The sequence below is a fragment of the Nomascus leucogenys genome, chromosome 17 (genome assembly GCF_006542625.1).
Source record: "Nomascus leucogenys isolate Asia chromosome 17, Asia_NLE_v1, whole genome shotgun sequence".
Taxonomy (NCBI): domain Eukaryota; kingdom Metazoa; phylum Chordata; class Mammalia; order Primates; family Hylobatidae; genus Nomascus; species Nomascus leucogenys.
In genome coordinates, this window is record NC_044397.1 from 86,359,266 (window position 1) to 86,378,480 (window position 19,215).

General features: G+C 44.1%; 1 protein-coding gene across 1 annotated transcript; it reads right to left on the reverse strand.

The window, feature by feature from the left end:
* Nucleotides 1–2,284: 2,284 nt before the first annotated feature.
* LOC115830843 (pregnancy-specific beta-1-glycoprotein 2-like) lies at nucleotides 2,285–18,499 on the reverse strand. Its single transcript, XM_030795677.1, has 5 exons — nucleotides 18,436–18,499; nucleotides 16,816–17,181; nucleotides 11,055–11,333; nucleotides 7,495–7,749; nucleotides 2,285–2,454 (listed from the first exon to the last, which is right to left on the reverse strand). Exons 1-5 carry the CDS (start codon nucleotides 18,497–18,499, stop codon nucleotides 2,411–2,413), a joined length of 1,008 nt encoding a protein of 335 aa, XP_030651537.1. The 3' UTR covers nucleotides 2,285–2,410.
* Nucleotides 18,500–19,215: the final 716 nt, after the last annotated feature.

The window sequence follows — 19,215 nt, forward strand, 5'->3', positions numbered from 1 at the left end:
CCAGTCAAAGCCTTGGTAATATAACCAATGTTTTCAAATGTGTCCTGTTATAAAGAGAGCAGATTCTTACTGAACTTGTGCAAATAACTTTATTACCATAAACCTGTGAATACTCATGAATAGTTTCCCAATTCTGGGGCACTCAGAGAGCAAAAGCAAATGTTTCGATTTTTGTTTACAAAAGTATGCTTTACCAATTGCTCAAGAAAAAAAATTCACAAATCTGGAGAATAAAGCATTCAAAGAATCAGCACATTTTCAAATAGAAAATTATGAAAACATTATTCTTTTGATTATTTCATCCAATAAAACTGAGTTTTTTTCTTCTTTGTCTTGAATTTCATGAAGGTATCAGCCTGTTCATTAAAATTTTGAAAATTCTTAGTCCAGTGGTGTGAACTTGAAGTTATCAGAAACCTGTATTCAAGAGTCCTTGTCAGACTCTTTTCCATAAATCACCTTGAAGAAAAAGCAATTTCAGACTGTAGCTGATTGTAAATACTTTGAGGAAGAATCACAGCAACTGTCTGGGAAGGACAAAGTTTTAAAATGACTATGGTTAAAAATCTAATGAGACTTTATTATGGTAAAGACACAGCTCACATAGAAATCTAGTTACTTCTGTGACATACGACACTATGATAACATATTTGATTTCCAGAAATTTCATATAATTTTTAGAATACTCATTTAAAAATATTTTTTTTTGAGATGGAGTCTCACTCTGTCACCCAGGCTGGAGTGCAGTGGGGCGATCTCAGTTCACTGTAAGCTCCGCCTCCCGGGCTCATGCCATTCTCCTGCCTCAGCCTCCTGAGTAGCTGGGACTACAGGTGGCTGCCACCACACCCGGCTAATTTTGTTTTTGCATTTTTAGTAGAGATGGGGTTTCACCGTGTTAGCCAGGATGGTCTCAATCTCCTGACCTTGTGATCCACCCACCTCGATCTCCCAAAGTGCTGGGATTACAGGCGTGAGGCATCACACCCAGCCTAGAACACTCATATTATTAACATTCCCATAAATATTATTTAGAGAAGGTTTAGCATCACTTATCACTTATTTGAAAATGCTTTCTATATAATTTAACATCTCAAATAAGGTGACTTTTCCATTCAGCTTCTGTTTCTCAACTGGACCACTGAGTTCTTGGTGTAGCCCATTCATCAATACGGCCAAAAAGTATAGTCTTATATATGTTGAAAAAGCTCCTTAGGTAATTCCAGTACTTCCAGCTGAAAATCATTGACTTAGTTTTAAGTTCTACCTATTACAACAAGAGTTCTCTGTACTTGTTACATGTTAGCAGAGTCAGGGAAGATTTAAAAACTACCAATGCCTGGGTCCCTCTCCAGAACTTTAAACTGGAAGTAATGGGTGGGGCTTGAGCATCACTTTTAAAAAGGTTTTCCAGTGATTCCAATGTGTAGCTCTATTTCCCATCAGATTTCTCTGATTTCTTGTGGCATTCAATTTTTTCTATTTTGGTATCATGATTATTTTCAGGTCTCATTTCCTGTCTTAGGCTTTATGTCTCCTAGGGTAGGGATCTTGCCTTCTTCATTTCTGTATCTTTTTTAAACACATGAACTTGTCATCAGGAAAAGATCTCAACCACACATAGGTTGTGTTCTGAGTCTCAGGTTCACATCTTAATCCTAAAGTCTTTGTCCTCCATGAGGTCAGATGTTGCTTGTGATGAAGGGTGTGCTTAAGTCTGCAGTGCAGATGGTGGAGGGGATTTCACTCTGTTTTTAGACATAGCATTGGAACTAAGAATTTCATGTCTGTATGGGTGAAGGGGCAGGGATGTGTAGGAAGACAGTTCTAATTAGCATGGAGGAATTATACTAGGAAGTAGAAGTAAAGGAAGTGAGAAGGCTTAGTAAACAGAAGAAATGTGAACTTATCAAATAGGCTAGAGTAGACCCCTGGAGATTCTTGATTAAGTGAATTAACTAGATTTTAGAAAGGTAATGAGGCAGTCATATGCAAGGAAGGTTTCAAAGTCTGGAGACAAGAAGTCAAGCAATACTTTGAGAAGTGGTTGAGCTTTATGGGAATGGAGAGAATTACACTATTGAGAGATGTTAAAAATAATGAAGAGGCTTTCACCATGTGGAATTATGTTTCTCATTTGAATCTGAGAAACAAATGAGCAGAGGCTGGAGATGATTATGTCTAAAAGACAGTGGGGTACAGGGAGCATACAGGCCAGGGAGAAGGGGAACTGCAGGAATTAGGGCTGAGAAGCAGGAGTTTAGTGGAGGAAGGAGGAGATCCAGTCCCAGATACAAATAAGTCTTTTCCCTCTCCCAAGCATGGCAGTCAGCCCTGCAGGAACCAGGATAAGAGAAAAGGCCATCATACCTGCCAGTCTTCCTGAAATACAGAAATGACATCACGGCTGCTAAAATGGATTAATGCCAGGAAGACGTCCTGTTCCTGAAGGAGCTGTCATGGAAAGAAAAGAAAAGAAGGAATGCAGGTGATGTTGTTTCACATGGGGGAGCCTCAGGAACAGGCATGTAACATGAGGTACTCTAGAATTGTTTCTTCAAGGACTACATTATTTCTGTTGGAAAATTAACGGGAGATGATGATATTCTTGCAGTTTTTTTTCCCTCTTACCATGTTTCTAGGTTGGTGATCAGTCCTCTGTCAATTCTCTACTGCACTCAGATATTTTGGAAGGCTTTCGGATGTGAGAAAGGCTGATTGCTATTTTCTATGTCATTAGAACTTGCCACCTTGGCACCTTTTCATGGTTGCATCTTTTTCTCAGTGTCTCTGTTGTGGCAGCCATGAATAAGACCCTGCCAGGTCTCCATGGCAGGGACCTGATTGGCAGAATGCCCAGGTCAGCGCATTTCAAATTCACCACCTCCTTTGCACAGAAAGCTTCTTGCCCACAGGCTCCCAGCAAGGGTGTGAAAGCAAGCCTATTTCTCTGAGGCTCTCTTTAACTCTAATGGGTGACTGGTTGGAGGACTCCCCATCAGCCTTGCAAAAACTCTTAGAACTGCATTGGTACCTAAAACTTCTTTCTCTTTCTTTTTCACAGGATTCAGCTCTGCATAGTGGTCTGTGGGTTCTCCCATGCTACCTTCATGCCTGCCCCACATTCCCTCACAGGTGTCTTCCCTGATCAATTATCTTGTATGTCTAATCCCATCTTGGATGCATCTCAGTTGGTAAAAACTAACATATCAGGCTTGATTCTTTGCACTTAGCTTTTTTTCTTTCTCTCCCACAAGGAGTCAGTAACCATGTCCTAGTGTTTTATGTGTTACCTCTTTTTCCATATATATATGGAAAAAGGTAGGTACAGTTGAAGGGCACTTCCTATGTGCCAGGCCGTGTGCTAAATACTTTACCTGTATCTCATTTAATCCACACAATAACCCTGTCCGGTAGACATTATTTCCATTTTGCCGATGAAAAGACAGAAGCTTAGAGTGGTGTAAAAACTTTCCTGGTGTCATATGGCTAGTGACAGGTGGATCTGAGATTTGATTCTAGGACTATTTGACCTCAAGGCTAATGATGATGGTAGTAATATAGCAGGTGACATTGGTTCCTCTGTGTGTGGCATCTTGTTTCATTGACTGCGTTAAACCTTTAAAAGAATGGTATGGAGAAAGCACTCTCATTGCAGTTTTCAAGTGAAGAATCAGAGTTTCAGAGAAGCTGAGTCTTGTGCAAGTAATGTATAACTGTAACGTCTCACATTAAAAAAAGAAAGATCTTATGTCAACAACCTACTTTAATACTTCAGGATATGAAAGAAGAACAAACTAAACCCACGCACAGTGAATGACGGAAATAATAAGGATTAGAGTGGATATACATAAAATAGAGAATGGAAAAAGAATAGAGGAAATTAATGAAACCAGAAGTTGATTCTTCAAAATAAAATCAACAAAATTGACAACCATTAACTAGATTGACTAAGAAAAAAAGAGAAAAGTTTAAAATTACTAAAATCAGAAATGAAAATGGACTCTGAGCATGCTGGGTCATGTTTTAATTCTAGCACTTTGGGAGGTCACAGCAGAAGGATTTCTTGAGACCAGGTGTTTGGACCAGCATAGGTAACCTGAGGGGACACTGTCTCTACAAAAAAAATAAAAAACCAATTAGCTGGGCATGGTGGCATGCACCTGTAGTCCTAGCATCTTGGGAGGCTGAAGAAGGAGAATTGCTTGAGCCCAGGAGGTTGAGGCTGCAGTGAGCCATAATCACACCACTGTATTCCATCCTTGGCTGCCCTACACAGTGAGAACCTATCTCTCTCTCTTCAAAAAAAAAAGAGAAATGGAGCGATTACTACCAATTCTTATAAAATAATGATTATGAAAGTACTATAAATAATTTTATGCCAATAAATTGGATAAAGAGGATGAAGTAGACAAACTCTTAGAAACACACAAAAATATGAATAGAACTATAATCAGTAATAAGATTGAACCAATGAAAGCATTTGATGAAATTCAATATTTTTTCATAATAAAAACATTCTAAGAATGGAAGGAAACCACCTCAACATAAAGGCAATATGTGAAAAACCCAATGCTAACATCATACTCAACGGAGAAAGACTGAAAGCTTTCCCTGTATGAGCAGGAACAAGACAAGGATGTCTGATTTTGACGCTTTTATTGAACATAGTATTGAAAGGTCTAGTCAGAAAAATAAGGCAAAAATTTAAAAAAAGACATTCAAATTGGAAGGAAGGAGTAAAATGATTTCTGTTTACAGATAACTTGAACTTATATGTAGAAAATCCTAAAGATGGAACAAACCTATTAGAATTAATAAATAAATTCAGTAATGTTACACAATACAAAATCAACATTCAAACATCAATTGTATTTCAATACACTAATCATGAACAATCTGAAGGGAAATTAAGAAAAAAATTTCAATTTATATTAACATCAAAAAGAATAAAATATTTAGGAATAAGTTAAACTAAAGAGGTGAAATGATTATACCTGGAATCTACAAAAATATTGCTGAAGGAAATGAAAGATGACATCAGTAAATTGAAAGACATTTTGTTTTCATGAATTGGAAGACTCAATATTGTTAGGAGAACAGTGCTACCCAAAGTGAGCTGCAGATTCAATACAATTCCTATCAGAATCTCAGTGACATTTTTGCAGAAAAAGAAAAATCTATCCTAAAATTTATATTGAATCTCATGACTCTAAATAGACACACAGCTTTGAAGAGGAAGAATGAAGCTGGAGGGCTCACACTTCCTGATTTCAGCATTTGCTACAAAGCCCCAGTAATCAATACAGTGTGTTACTGGCATAAAGGAGGACATAGAAATTAATGAAATATAATAGCCCAGAAAGAAATGCTTGCATATATGGTCAAATGATTTTCATCGAGTGTGCCAAGATCGTTCAATGGGGAAGGGACAGTGTTCTCACCAAATCATATTGGGAAAGCTGGATATCCAAGGGCAAGGAGAGTGGAAACTTTACCTAACACCATGTAAAAAATTAACCCACAATAGATCAAAGATCTAAATGTAAGAGCAAAAACTATACAACTCTTAGAAGAAAAGCTTCATGATACTGGATTTCACAATGATTTCTTGGTTGTAACAACAAATGGATAAATTGGACTTCATAAAAATCAAAACCTTTTATATATCGAAGAACATTATCAAGAAAGTAAAAATGCAACCCATGCAATGATAAAATATTTGCAAATTATATGTGTGATAAGAAATCAATTTCCAGAATGCATGAAAAGCTACAAGTCAACAACAGCAAACATCCAAAAACCCAATGAAAAAATGAACAAAGGATTAAAATAGAGTTTTCTCCAAGGAAGATATACAAATATCCAATAAGCCCACGCAAAGTTCCTCAGCGTCACGAATACTTAGAGATATGCAAATCAAAACCACAATGTTACACCACCTCACACACTTTAGGATGGCTTTGATAAACAACAACAATGACAGCAACACAAAACAACAGGTGTTTTCAAGTAGATGGAAAAATTGGAGCTCTGGTGCATTGCTGATGGGAATGGGAAATGTTATAGCCACTGTAAAAAGTGCTGTGGCTGTTTCTCAAAAAATTAAACAATAAATTATCATTTGATCCAGCAATTCCACCTCTGGACATACTCCCCATAGAATTGAAAGAAATTTGAGCAAATATTTGTACACTGATGTCCAGAGAAGCATTACTCACAATAGCCAAAAAATGGAAACAACTGAAAAGTCCATTGAAAGAGAAGTGGGTAGGCAAAGGAGGTGTATCTATACATTGAAATGTTATTCCACCTTAACAAGAAATAAAATACCAATACATCGTGCAAAATGGATGAACCTTGAAGATATTATGCTAACTGAAATAAGCCAGACAAAAGATAATTATTATAAAATTCCTCTTATAAAAGATAGTTAGAATAGCCAGCTACATAGAGACAGAAAGTAGAATGGTGGGGGCTAAGGGTTAGGGGGAGAAGGAGTGAGAGATACTGTTTATTGGGTACAGAGGTTTAATATGGTAAGAGGAAAAAGTTCTGGAAATGGATAGTGTGATGGTTACACAACACTAAATTGCACACTTAGAAATAGTTAACGGTAAGTCTTATATTAGATATATATAAAGTGTCTGGTGGTCTTACCCTCTCTATAATTACACACTTTTTGGCACTGCCCCTTTCCTGCCATGCAGAGCCCCAGGGGTGAATCTCCCTATTTCTCTAGCTCTGCATCAGTCACTGTCCTCCGTACTGCGTCCCACGTGCTGTGCCCACAGCCTCATACAGCTGGTGACTTCAGAGCCAGGATGCAGCTCCGGAGTCTGCCCTGAGGCTCCCTCTCTTCTCATTTCCCTGCAGCCTGGCCCATGGGAGGCTTGGCTTCAACTGGCAGCTCGATTTAGCCAAATTCAGGACAGGCCACCAGGGCTCTTTCTGCACACATGCTGGTCGCTCCCCAGGTGGAGTCAGGCAGGGACAGTCACCAGAGGAGCCCGGAGCAGAGCAGGAAGCAGAGTCTGAGCTGCTCGTCCCTCACCCAAGGGGCTTCCTCCTCTCATTTGGGGGAAAAGTGTGAGCTTGTTTCAAAGCCTCAGATGTTCCTTGTACCTCATGGAATAGGTTCAAGAAAACAAAGACCTGGCAGAAGGGGATGTGTTGGTGACAGCGAGAAGCAACTTGATCTTGAGGACTCTCCTTCTTGTCCCTCTGTGAAGCCTCTTCTACCACATCGGGCTCAGGGCTGATAAAGCCCCCTCCCTAACTTTCTCAGGCCAGACACAAGGTCAGCCATGAGAAAACAGAAAAACAAGGAGAAGAGAGTCTGTAGAGACAAATTGGGAGGGTTCAGGAGAATTTGGGATTTGCTTGTGCCCATGGGACACAGGCTGGGAATAAAAATGATTTCCTGACTCTTCTCTGAAAGCCAGGTAGACTCCACCTAAAACCCTATTGCCAAGGATGCTGGGATCCACTTACCAGAGACTTTGACTCTCATGGATTTGGAGTTTCTCCTGCCAGTGGCTGAGTTACGAACAGAGCAAACATAGAGCCCGCTATGCTTTGTAGTAATTTGGGGGATAGAGAGCTTTTGTCCTGATTGCTGAAACTTCCCATTAATTGTCCAAGAATACTCTGCCGGTGGGTTAGAGTCCGCGAAGCAGGACAAGGAGAGGTTTTCTCCTGAACGGTAATGGGCGAATGAAGGATAAATGCTGGGGAGATCTGGACCATCTGGAGCAAAGAGAATAAAGCCACAGGTGATGTCATCCGAGGGAAGGGGATGTTCCTTGTCTCTTAAAGGGACACAGTGACCCTCTGAGCCAAGACACACCCTCAAGTCCCAGCCAAACCCCCTCTATATTCACTGAGCCGAAGCCTGAGGTATTCACCTGTTTCTCCCATCACAAGCTGTGGGCCCCAAGTCTCCCATGACAAGAGCGTCCCCTCCCCTTATATTCTTGGTTAAGGCTGTGCCTACCCAGGTTTTCCCAGGGCAGGGAGTCATGGCCAGATAGGATGTCCAGAAGTAAAGGTGTCTATACTTGGACCGGAGAGAGACTGAGAGGCCTGGCCTCTGGTCGTTTGGATTTAAGCTGGTGTCCTGGCCCACAGAGGAACAAAAGATACTCCCAGAGGACATTCACGGTGACTGGGTCACTGTGGATGCCACCATATCGGTGGCACTTTGACCACTTAGCCACCACCTGTAGGTGTAGTTCTCACTCTGAGGTTCACAGGTGAAGGCTAAGACATCCTTATTCTCCCTGGGGTTTAAGTTGTTGATGGTGATGTAAGGCTTGGGCGGCTTCGCTGTGTGGATAACAGAGAGAAGATTGTCCTGTGTGGCACCTATGATTCCTCCACAGGCATCCTTCAATCAGAGTGGCATCTCCCACCTCTCAACCCACCCAAGTCCTTGAAAGCCAATAGCTGGTGCGTGTGTCACAAGACAGATGCATGATGATCTAAGGGCTCAAAGACTGTGAGCCTCCCTGTTCTGTCTTAGGGAAGCACAGACTTTCCAAGTGTCAATTGAGCAGCAGTGTTGGGTCATGGACAGACACGTCAGTGGAAGTCACAGCCCCTGGTACCCCTCACAGTCCCTCCCTCATCAGTTGACTGGCTGGCTCACCTTGGGTTCCTTACCTGGAATGTGCAACTTCTGGGCCCTTTCCAAATTCCATCCTACTTTGCCCCCCTAGATGCGATTTCTCTGCAGCTTCCATTTCCAAGGACATTCTAGAGATGAGTAATAATGGGACTTCCCATTGTCCTGAAACCCTGAAGATACTGAACAGCCTGGCCTGGGACTGGATGTTTCAGCAGAAATAACACAGGGGAGAGCAGAGTCAAGCCTGGAGGTCAGTTCAGTCATCAGGCAGTGGAGGCACAATGTGGGGCAGTTTTTTGCAGGTGTTTCATGATGACTTACTTGAACCAGTGACCTCTAAAGATAGAGCAGAGTGTAAGGAATGATCCAGAAAGAGTGAAGGGGACAGGCAAGAGCTGGTGGCTTTGGAGCAGAACCATGTTCCCTGTCCTGGGTTCTTTACGTTTCCTCTCCTTCTGCAGAGGGCAGGTGAGGACTATGTGGATCTTTCCAGAAATACATGTGGACATTTGTAAATGCAGGACTGACTGGTGGAAAGGGTGGGAATGAACTGCTGGAAATCTGGTCCTCATGGGCCATGTGTGTTTGATGGATATGAGACAAATTTGTAGAGATGTTTTGCAAATATTTTCTTTCATTGGACATTCTACTCTCTGATTCCATGGGTTCGACTACCATAGGGACCGCATGTAAGTGGATTCCAGAGTGAATATGAGAAGAGACTGCTGGTTGCCAGGAGCTGGGAGTGGGGAGAATCAGAAGTTGTTCATGGCTGTGCAGTTTCAGTTATGCAAGGTGGGGAGGTTCTAGAGATCTGCTGTACAGCTTGATGCCTGTAGTTCACACAGATTGAGTATTTCTTCTGCATAAGACTTAGGACAAAAAGTGTTATGGATTTCTAACATTTTTTGATTCTGAAATATTTGTCATATACTTATTGGTTTAGCATCCCAAATCTGAAAGATTCAAAATCCAAAATGCTTCAGTGAGCATTTCTTTTCAGCATCAGATTAGTAGGCAAAAGTGGGAGGTGATAAGACAAATATATTCTTGCTCTTTTTTTTTTCTTTCACCATGTTTCTAGCTTGGTGGTTAGCTTTTGGTCAATTCCATACTGGCCATGCTGCACTCGTATATTTTTGAAGGCTTTGGGATGTGAGAAAGGCTGATTACTATTTTCTATGTCATCAGAACTTTCCACCTTTTCGTGGTTGCATCTTTTTCTCGGTGTTTCTCTTGTGGCAGTCATTAACAAGGGCCTGTCAGGTCAGATTTAGGACTGAGTTTTCTAATTCTGCAAAAAAATGTTACTGGGATTCTGGTAGGAGTTGCATTGAATTTTCCACTCACTTTGGGTATTATTGTCTTTCTAACAATATTGATTCTTCCAATCCATGAAAATGAAACGTCTTTCCATATATTGATATCGTCTTTAATTTCTTTCAGGAATGTTTTCTAGCTTTCAGGGATAATCATTTGACCTTTTTGGTTAAACTTATTCCAAAATATTTTATTCCTTTTGATGTTAATGTGAATTGAAATTCTTTCCTTAATTTCCTTTCAGATTGTTCACTGTTAGTGTATAGTCTAAAGAATGATCTAGAAAGAGTGAAGGGGACAGGCAAAAGCTGGTGGTTTTGGAGCAGAAACATATTCCCTGTCCTGGGTTTTGAATTTCCTTTTCCCTTTGTAGAGGGCAGTTGGCTCTTCCCTGATAGCTAGATAGACTGCACTGGAACACATATTGCCAATGCTCCAGGGATCCCCTTACCAGGGACTAAGATCCTCTTGATTATGAGATTTGTTCTACCAGTGGCTGAGTTATGGATGAAACAGACATAGACCCCTCTGTATGTTTTAGTGATTTGGGAGATAAAGAACACTTGTGATGATTGCTGGACCTTCCCATCAATCAGCCAAGAATGCTCTGCCAATGGGTGAGAGTCTGTGAGGCAGGAGAGCTTGGGGACTTCCCCTCTATGGTAATAGGTATATGAGGAAGAAATGGTTGGGGCATCCAGACCATCTGGAGCAAGGAGAATAAAGTCACAGGTGATATTGACAGAGGGAAGGGAAAATCCTGGTCTGTGGAAGGGCCACAGTGACCCTGTGAGCCAAGTCGCAACACTGAAGTCCCAGCAAAATCCCCGCTGTGTTCACTGATCTGGCGCCTGAGACATTCACCTGTTTCTCCCATCACAAGCTGTGGAGCCTGAGTCTCCATGACAGGAGCAGCCTCTTTTCTCCTATTGTTGATCAAGCCTAGGCCTACTCTGGTTTGCCTGGGGCAGAAAGTCATGGCCAGCTTTGATGTCCAGGGGTAAAGGTCTCTGTATTTGAACCTGAGAGGGACAAAGAGGCCTGGCCTCTGGCCATGTGTATTTGGGATGGCAGCCTGGCTCCCAGAGGAACAGAAGATACTCACAGAGGAGATTCAAGGTGAATGGGTCACTGCGGCTGGCACTCACTGGGTTCCGTATTTCACATTCATAGGGTCCTGCAATATCCTTTGTGACACCAAATATAAAGAGGGTCCTTTTACTTCTGGACAGCTGCAACCTGTAATTCATAGGGAGGCTCTGACCATTCATCCACCACAGGTAGCTTGCGTCCGGAGTCTCAGGACCACAGGTTAATCTCACAATATCCGTGTGCTCCATGGGGTTTAACTTGCTGCTAGATATGTAGGGCTTGGGAGTCTCCACTGTGCAGAAACAGAGAGAAGATTGCCCTGTGTGGCAACTTTCATTCCTCCAAAGGCATTTTTTAATCAGAGTTGGCATTTCCCATCTCTCAGCCCACCCAAGTCCTTAAAAGCCCATGGCAGGTGTGTGTGTTACAAGACAGATGCATGGCAATCTGAGGACTCAGAGATTGTGAGGCTGCCTGCTTTATATGGGAGAAGCACAGACTTTCTTAAGTGTGAATTGAGCAGCAGCATTGGGTCATGGAAAGACACAGGACCAGCAGTCACAGCCCCTGATGCCTCTCTGAGTCCCTCCGTCTCCAACTGCCTGCCTGGCCGACCTTGTGGTCCTCACTTGGAGCATGCAGTTCTCGGATCTTCTTAGTTTCAGTCTTACTTTGCCCCCCGAGGTATGTTTTCTCTGCAGCTTCCCTTTCCAAGGACATCCTAGAGATGGATGATGGAACTTCCCATTGTCCTTAAATCCTTTGGGTACTAGAAAGCCCGGCCTGGGACTGGGTACTTCAGAAGAAATAACACAGGGGAGACCAGAGTCAAGCCAGGAGGTCAGTTCAGTCATCAGGCAGTGGAGCCACAAGGTGGGGCAGTTTTCCCAGGTGTCTCATAGTGACTGACTTGAGCCAGTGACCTCTAAAGATAGAGGAGAGTCCAAGGAATGACTTACAAAGAGTGAAGGGGACAGGCAAGAGCTGATAGCTTTGGACCAAGACCATGTTCCCTGTTCTGGGTCCATGATGCTCCCCTCCCCCTGTAGAGGGCAGGTGAGGACCATGTGGATCTTTCTAGAAATACATCTGGATGTTTGCAAATGAAGAACTGACTGGTGGAAAGGGCGAACATGAACTGATGATGGAAGTCTGGCCCTCATGGGCCATATGTGTTTGGTGGATATTAGACCAATATTTGGGAAGAAGTCTGGCAGATACTTTCTCTCATTAGACATTCTACTCTGTGATTCCTAGTTTGACTACTCTATGCACCTCATACAGATAAAGTGTTCCTTATGCAGAAAGCTTAAAACAAAGCGTTTTGGATTTCTAATTTCTTTTTTGGAATATTTCCAGTATAAGTACTGGTTTAGCATCCCAAATCTGAAAAATTTAAAATCCAAAATGCGCCAGTGAGCACTTCTTTTTAGCATCACATCAGTGGACAGAAGTGTTGAGTTTTGGAGGATTTCAGATTTTGGATTTCTGGATTTGGGATGCTCAATTTGTAATACTGGAATTTTCCCATATAAAGTTGTCCGGGGTTTAGACCTCATGTCCTGTTCTGACTGTAGTAACAACAAAAAAAAATTTAGAGGAAACATTAAAATGTTTTCATAAGTGGAAATTTTTACTGATGGTTCAAACATCTAAGATCAATTGCTGGTAGTAGTATTTCTCTTGAGACCAAAATAAGGTTTGGGTGTGCCATGAATTCCAGCAGGATCACATGATGCTCAAAGAAAGATGCCAAAGGTGATTTGAAATTAGCAACTCCTTAAGTAGAGAGAGTCCTTTTAAAAGGAAAGAACTGGTCAGTGCATCAATTACATAAAGGGAGGAATGATGCCAAATTAAAAGAAGCGATGTGTGTTATGTTAGTAAATATAGAAAGAACTCTTTTCTTCTAATTTCTGTGCAGAGTTAGGAAAAATGGGGAGGACCCCAAAACAGGTATGTGAAATGCTTTCTTCATTTTCTCTTTAGCTCAGGAAACACCACTAGAGTGTAAGTTTGTGTGAATTAGGAAGAGTCTAAGTGAGATGCCAATGGCTCATGTGTCTTCCCACACAAAGAACTCCAACTAATGAAAACGACATCACCATGAGGAAACAGTTGTATGTGGCACAGGCAGTAAAACCATCAGATAGCGCCCACCTGGCCACCTCCAACTGGTCCCCAAAACCACCAGTATTCCCATTACGTGTATGCTACAGCCTTTGTAGTTCTCCCACAACTACAAAATTTAAAAATTGCTATTGTCAAAACAAAATATTAAATATGAAGTTGAATATGTTGCTCCACTTTTTTTTCCCCACTCTTTTTAAACTTTCCTGTTTCAGTTTTGGAAGTTTCTATTGACACATCCTCAAGCTAGGGATTCTTTCCTCAGCTGTGTGTAGTCTACCAGTAAGCATCAAAAGCATTCTTCATTTCTCTAACAGCAATTTTTTGTTTCTGAGACAGAGTCTTGCTCTGTCGCCAAGGCTGGAGTGCAGTGGCATGATCTCAGCTCACTGCAAGCTCGGCCTCCCGGGTTCACGCCATTCTCGTGCCTAGGCCTCCCAAGTAGCTGGGACTACAGGCACCCGCCACCACACCTGGCTAAATTTCTGTGTTTTTAGTAGAGATGGGGTTTCACCATGTTAGCCAGGATTGTCTCTATCTCCTGACCTTGTAACTGCCTCAGTCTCCCAAAGTGCTGGGATTATAGGTGTGAGCCACTGTGCCCAGCCATCTCTAAGGGATTTTAGCAAGTTGTTAAATTTTGAGTTTGTTCAGCTTTTTCCTTAGTGTTAGAACCGAGTGACAAATTTCAAGCTTGTTTTGTGCCTGACAGGAAGCCAGAAGTCTCTAGGAAGTGATCGGAGAATGTGAGCCCCATAGCAGGTTGAGGATGGAGTCACGAGTGAAACGGGTGAAATGAGCCCATGGGCTTTGGGGACTGCAGGGCTGTCCAGCCTCTGACACTCTGGTGAGTCGTGCAAAGATTACAACAGTGACAGCAAACTAGCGTGGCTGACTCCATCTGGCATCTAGTCTCAGGCTGGCTGTCCTCACTCATTCCTGGGCATAGGCCAGGCTAACCTTGGGAGGAATTTAGTTTATGGTTTAACTTTGAAGCAAGAATGAGAATAGTTCCTCCATAAAACTAACACCCTTACTTTGCCCAGGGACTGCCTTTGTAAAACTAGTGAAAGACCATGAGATTAAGATGATAGGAGGGAACTGAATTCTGCTAACATGTAGGCACAGTTTCTATAATCCCTGACTGCTCAAATGTCATTTGACCAGAGTTTACAAAATTTGTAACTAATTGCTCCTATAGATAACATCACTATTGTAGAACGTGAGATTGGTCTTTTGAGATGTGTCTCATTCTTTTGCATTCTGGCAACCGGCTGACCTCATCCATACCTATGACTAATGGCTCAGCCAGTCATGTGGTCCCTACCTAGAGGCGGATTCAAGCACAAACAGATCATTTCCCTCGCCCACATGATTCCATCACCAAACAATCAGCAGTACTCATTTTTTAGTCCTGTGCCCCTGAAACTATCCTTGAAAATCTCTACCCTCTGATCCACTGGGGAGGCTGATTTGTGTAATAATAAACCTCCGTCCTCCTGTTTGGCAGTCTTGGAGTCGTTAAATCTTTCCTTACTAAAAATCACCATTACAATAATTTTTTTTTTCTTTTTTGTGCAGGAGGCCAGAAGAACTTGTCTGGCAATTCTAAGAGTGGATGGAGGAACTGCCTATCCCTGTCCCATGGTCTTGTCCACAGGTCAGCCTCACAAAGGGAAAGAGCCCTGGATGGGAATACAGTGGAAGGTCATTCTCTTAGTGACCTGGGGACATTGGCTCGAGATGAAGCCTGGCAGGAGTGGCAACTCCAGTGATTTCTGCACCTTTCCTATTTCCTGGGAGGTGGGCAGGCCACAGTGTTAGCGGGAAGGGAACAGAACAGCCAGCCTAGTTAGAGGGAGTGTCTGCGGAAGGCCTAGGGGTGGAGGAAGAAGCTGTGCAGGACAGGGCTTGCCAGTCAGAATGAAGTGGGAGGAAGATGAGGGACACGGAGAAGCAGAGAGAGGCAGAGACACCATGGCAGTGAGCAGTGAGGGCTACACTGACTTCAGAGACCCCAGGGACCAGGTGCCCCCAGTTCCACAGTCCAGGACCAAGGAGCCCTGAGAACCCTCCGGTGGCCAAAGAGCTTCAGAGTTACATGAGGTGGGGTGGCTTTAGGGGCAAGAGGTAGTGGGGGGATGAAACATGGGTGTCAGCCTCTGAAGGACAAGGGACAGGTGTGGCTAGAACCTCCTAGGATTCTGCATCCAAGATCCCGTCTCTAAAGAGGTTTTGGATCATTCGATTCTTCATTCGATTCCTTCATTTGTTATGTGAGAGCTCCTGAGTGTGTCTCTCTCGTTGGGCCTGTGCTAGTGTAGGGTGTGAGTGAGGAAAGAGAACAAGGTCCTCTCCTTGATCCTCTCATGACAGTGACATGGACACTTTGGGAAACACAGGATTTCAGGTTCAGGGATGGGGGTGAAGATCTGAGGGGGAGGCCTGGACAGTTTTTTTGCACTGACTCTGACGGTTGAGGCAGGTGATTTAGTTCTGGGGTACAGACTAATCAGCTGACCATGTGCTCTCACTCCTCTGAGGTTTGGATGCCTAAGAAGAGAGGATTTGAGCCAATAAATGACTACGGGGTCTTTGTAACCCAGTAAGCCCTCACTTCTGGTGGAGGAGAGGATGGGCCTGTGGCTGCAGACAGACCTCATGTGACCCTGATCTCCCCTTTGTGTTTGTGTGACTCTGATTCAGTGACTGTGCCTTCCTGTGCCTCAGAATTCTCTGATTCAAATAAGCTAAATGGCAAGTGGACTGTGGCTTTTCATGCTATCTGTGAATAAATTTTAAATTATTCACAGTCACCTGATCTAATGCTTGGCACAGTGGAGGTGTTCACACAAACAGCATTTATTACTCATTTGCTTCCATGAGAAAGCACCTTTAGGTCAGATCCCTGTGGACAAGCTGCTACCAGGTACATCTTCTCTCTTCTGTTTCTGCTTCTGGGGACATTAGACTTTCTAAGGACTGTCCTAAGCCTCCCAAGGCAGTTGGCTGATGGTCTACCAAGCTTGTCTTTCTGTCCTCTGCACTCTGAGTCTCAGGTGAAGAAAGCTCTGTCCTTGCCCGGATGAGGCTCTGAGGGCTGAGCCCTGGCTGGTGAGCAGCTCCAGGAGACACAGTCCTCAGACAGCTGGTAAATCCTTGGTCCCAGTAAGCCCTGCTGAAGAAGCCACAGCCCAGGCCTGGCACAGGCTCCTCAGCTTTATCTGGAGTAAGGATTTAGGGACAGGGGTCTAGGGTTGAGGCTTCTAGGGCTGAGCTTCTCTGAAAGTATCTCAGGGGGCCCCTCAGGCCAAGCCCTACTCAGTTCTCCAGGGTCTTTCTCAGGGTGAAATTTATGAAGAGGGCATGAGGAGCTAGGCTGAGACTGATCTTCTGCTGCTGAGTCCCCCCATCAGACTGTCCTTCCTCTGCAGCAAGTGTCTGCAGGGTCTGGATGCAGGAAAGGAAATCTGATCTGTTGAAATTTGCCTCCTCTCTGTGTGTCCTGTACTAAATGCCCAAACCCCAGCATGGGACATAATGCAGAGAGGGACACAGGCACAGTCCAGGCCTGACAATCCTGTTTGTGTGAAGTAGAAATGACCCCTGCCCCCAGCACCCAGGGATCATGTGGAATCACTCACGGTATAAGGTGACGGTGAAGTGTCCAGTTACTCCTGTAGTCTCATCACCTCGCTTTATGATGTGTAAGGTGTAGGATCCTGCGTCCTCCCGGGTGACATTCTGGATCAGCAGGGATGCATTGGAATATACTGTTTCTCGTCCAGTGTATGCAGGCCCAGATATAATTATGTCATTGTCTACTACATATGATGCAATGTAATGGTAGAGGTCTGTCACTTGCCCTCTGTACCAGATGTAGCCAGTAAGATTCTGGGGCAAATTGTGGACAAATAGAAGAACATCCTTCCCCTCGGAAATTTTGGGTGGCTGGGCTTCAATCATGACTTGGGCAGTGGCGGGCGGGTTCCAGAAGTTTAAAAGTGATGCTAGGAGGTGGAGGGAGCATCAGTTAATATTGAGACCTATGTATTGGGGTGAAAAGATGGGGCCCTGGGTCCTGAAAAGGTCTTTTCAATCCTCAGCCTTGAAGACACAGACACACACACACACACAAACACACACACATAAAAGGGGCATGTGTGTTTGTCTGTGTGTATGTGTGTGTGTCCTACTGTCCTACTAGGGCAAGGTCAGCAGCATGACCCCCATTCCTTCAACACTTCTGACCTTGGCATTTTTCTGTTTGGAATCATCTTCCCTAGGGATCCGCATGGCCCCCTCCACACTGCCGTCACGTCCTGCTCACATCAGGGCATCCTTAGACTTCTTTCCTGACACCTCCTTCAGAGACCCTGGGTCTTCCCTTTCTGACTTTTTCCTGCTCTGCTCCCTCCAGGGTTCTTGTCAACACCTGACCTCACATTCTAGATCTCTTTCCATGTCTGTCTTCCTCCTCATGGCAGCGTGAGCTCCGTGAGGACAGGGACTTTTGTGATCTTGGTTGCACCCCAGTGCAGACTGCACTGGAAGGAACAGGCTGCAGACTCCTGTAGATGTGAGAGTTCTCAGGGCCCTCCATGCCCTGGGTGTTTTCTTTTTTTCCCCAATTGTTGAGGTTTTTTGCTGAGGACAGTGTTTCATGCCCTGTTTATATTTTTATTTGAAGTGTCATCTGATATAGTTATTATTATCATTTTTCAAAATGTGGTGGCCCCTGATGATTAATCAGGAAAACAGAACACTTAAGATTTTCCTACCTCTTACCAATTCCTGTTCAATGTGGCTTTCCTGTTTTGACCCCTGTCCCTCTCTGGTGTATTTTCCTCTATCTAGTCTCCAACAGAGCCTTCTTTACTTCTTTTTCTTTTTTTTTTCTTTTTTTTCTTTTTTTTTTGAGAAGAGTCTCGTACTGTCGCCCAGGCTGGCGTGCAGTTGCGCTATCTCGGCTTGCTGCAACTTCCGCCTCCCGAGTTCATGTGATTCTCCTGACTCAGCCTCCCGAGTAGCTAGGATTACAGGAGCACATCACCATACCTGGTTAATTTTTTGTATTTTTAGTAGAGACTGGGCTTCACTGTGTTGGCCAGAATGATCTTGAACTCCTGATCTTGTGATCCACCCACCTCAGCCTCTCAAAGTGCTGGCTTCTTTTATTTTTTAGGACACCATCCTCTCCAGGAGACCCCATCCAGTGACTCTGCTTCCTCCTCCTGTAGTCTCCCAGGAAGTTCTCTCCTCACCTGTGAGCAGGAACCCCTTCCAGGTGAGGCGCTGTGTGCACGGAGGGGCTGAGAGGGGCCCCATGGTCTCTGCTGCCTGCGTGTTCTCTTCTGTGGAATGAGCCTAGGATGCAGAAGCTTCTTGAGCACGGCTGTCAGCTTGCTGTCCTTCCTCCTTCTGTGCTGAGCCTCTTCCCGGTGCAGGAGCACTTCTCAGGCTCATGGGTGGGGTCAGGCCCAGGACACCTCTCTGTCCCCTCCTCTCTCAGTCCTGCCTCCTTGTCCCTCCTTCTGTTTTTCCTTTTGTCTGTGTTTCAGGTCCCTGGGAATTGTGGAGGCCTCTGCCTTTTTCAGCAGTGATTCTTTCACCAAACCTCAACACACTCTTTGTGCAGACACACACACACACAAACACACAGAAGAGACACACACAGACCCACACAGCCACACACATACCCTGCAGGTTGGGCAAACACAGTCCTGGGCCTCAGCCTCCTGCTGTCCCCATGGCTCTGGGTCGGGGTGCACATTCACGCCCTTTCCCCTCTCTCATCCCCATCTGGCTCTCCCCTTCAGTGCAGGAGGCTGCAGCTGCACCAGGTCCCTGTCACAGTGATGCCCCATTGTGCTGCGGGTGAGCTGTGTGTTGCCTGGTGAGAGGGACCCTTCCTTTCTCTAATCGTGTCTAGCTTGGCTGCAGCTTCCAAGGATGGACATTCAGGACCTGGGTGTCCCAGAGGAAACTGTCCTTCCTGGAGGTGTGCAGGGTGAATCTCTCATGCCTCTTGGGAGGTGAGGCCT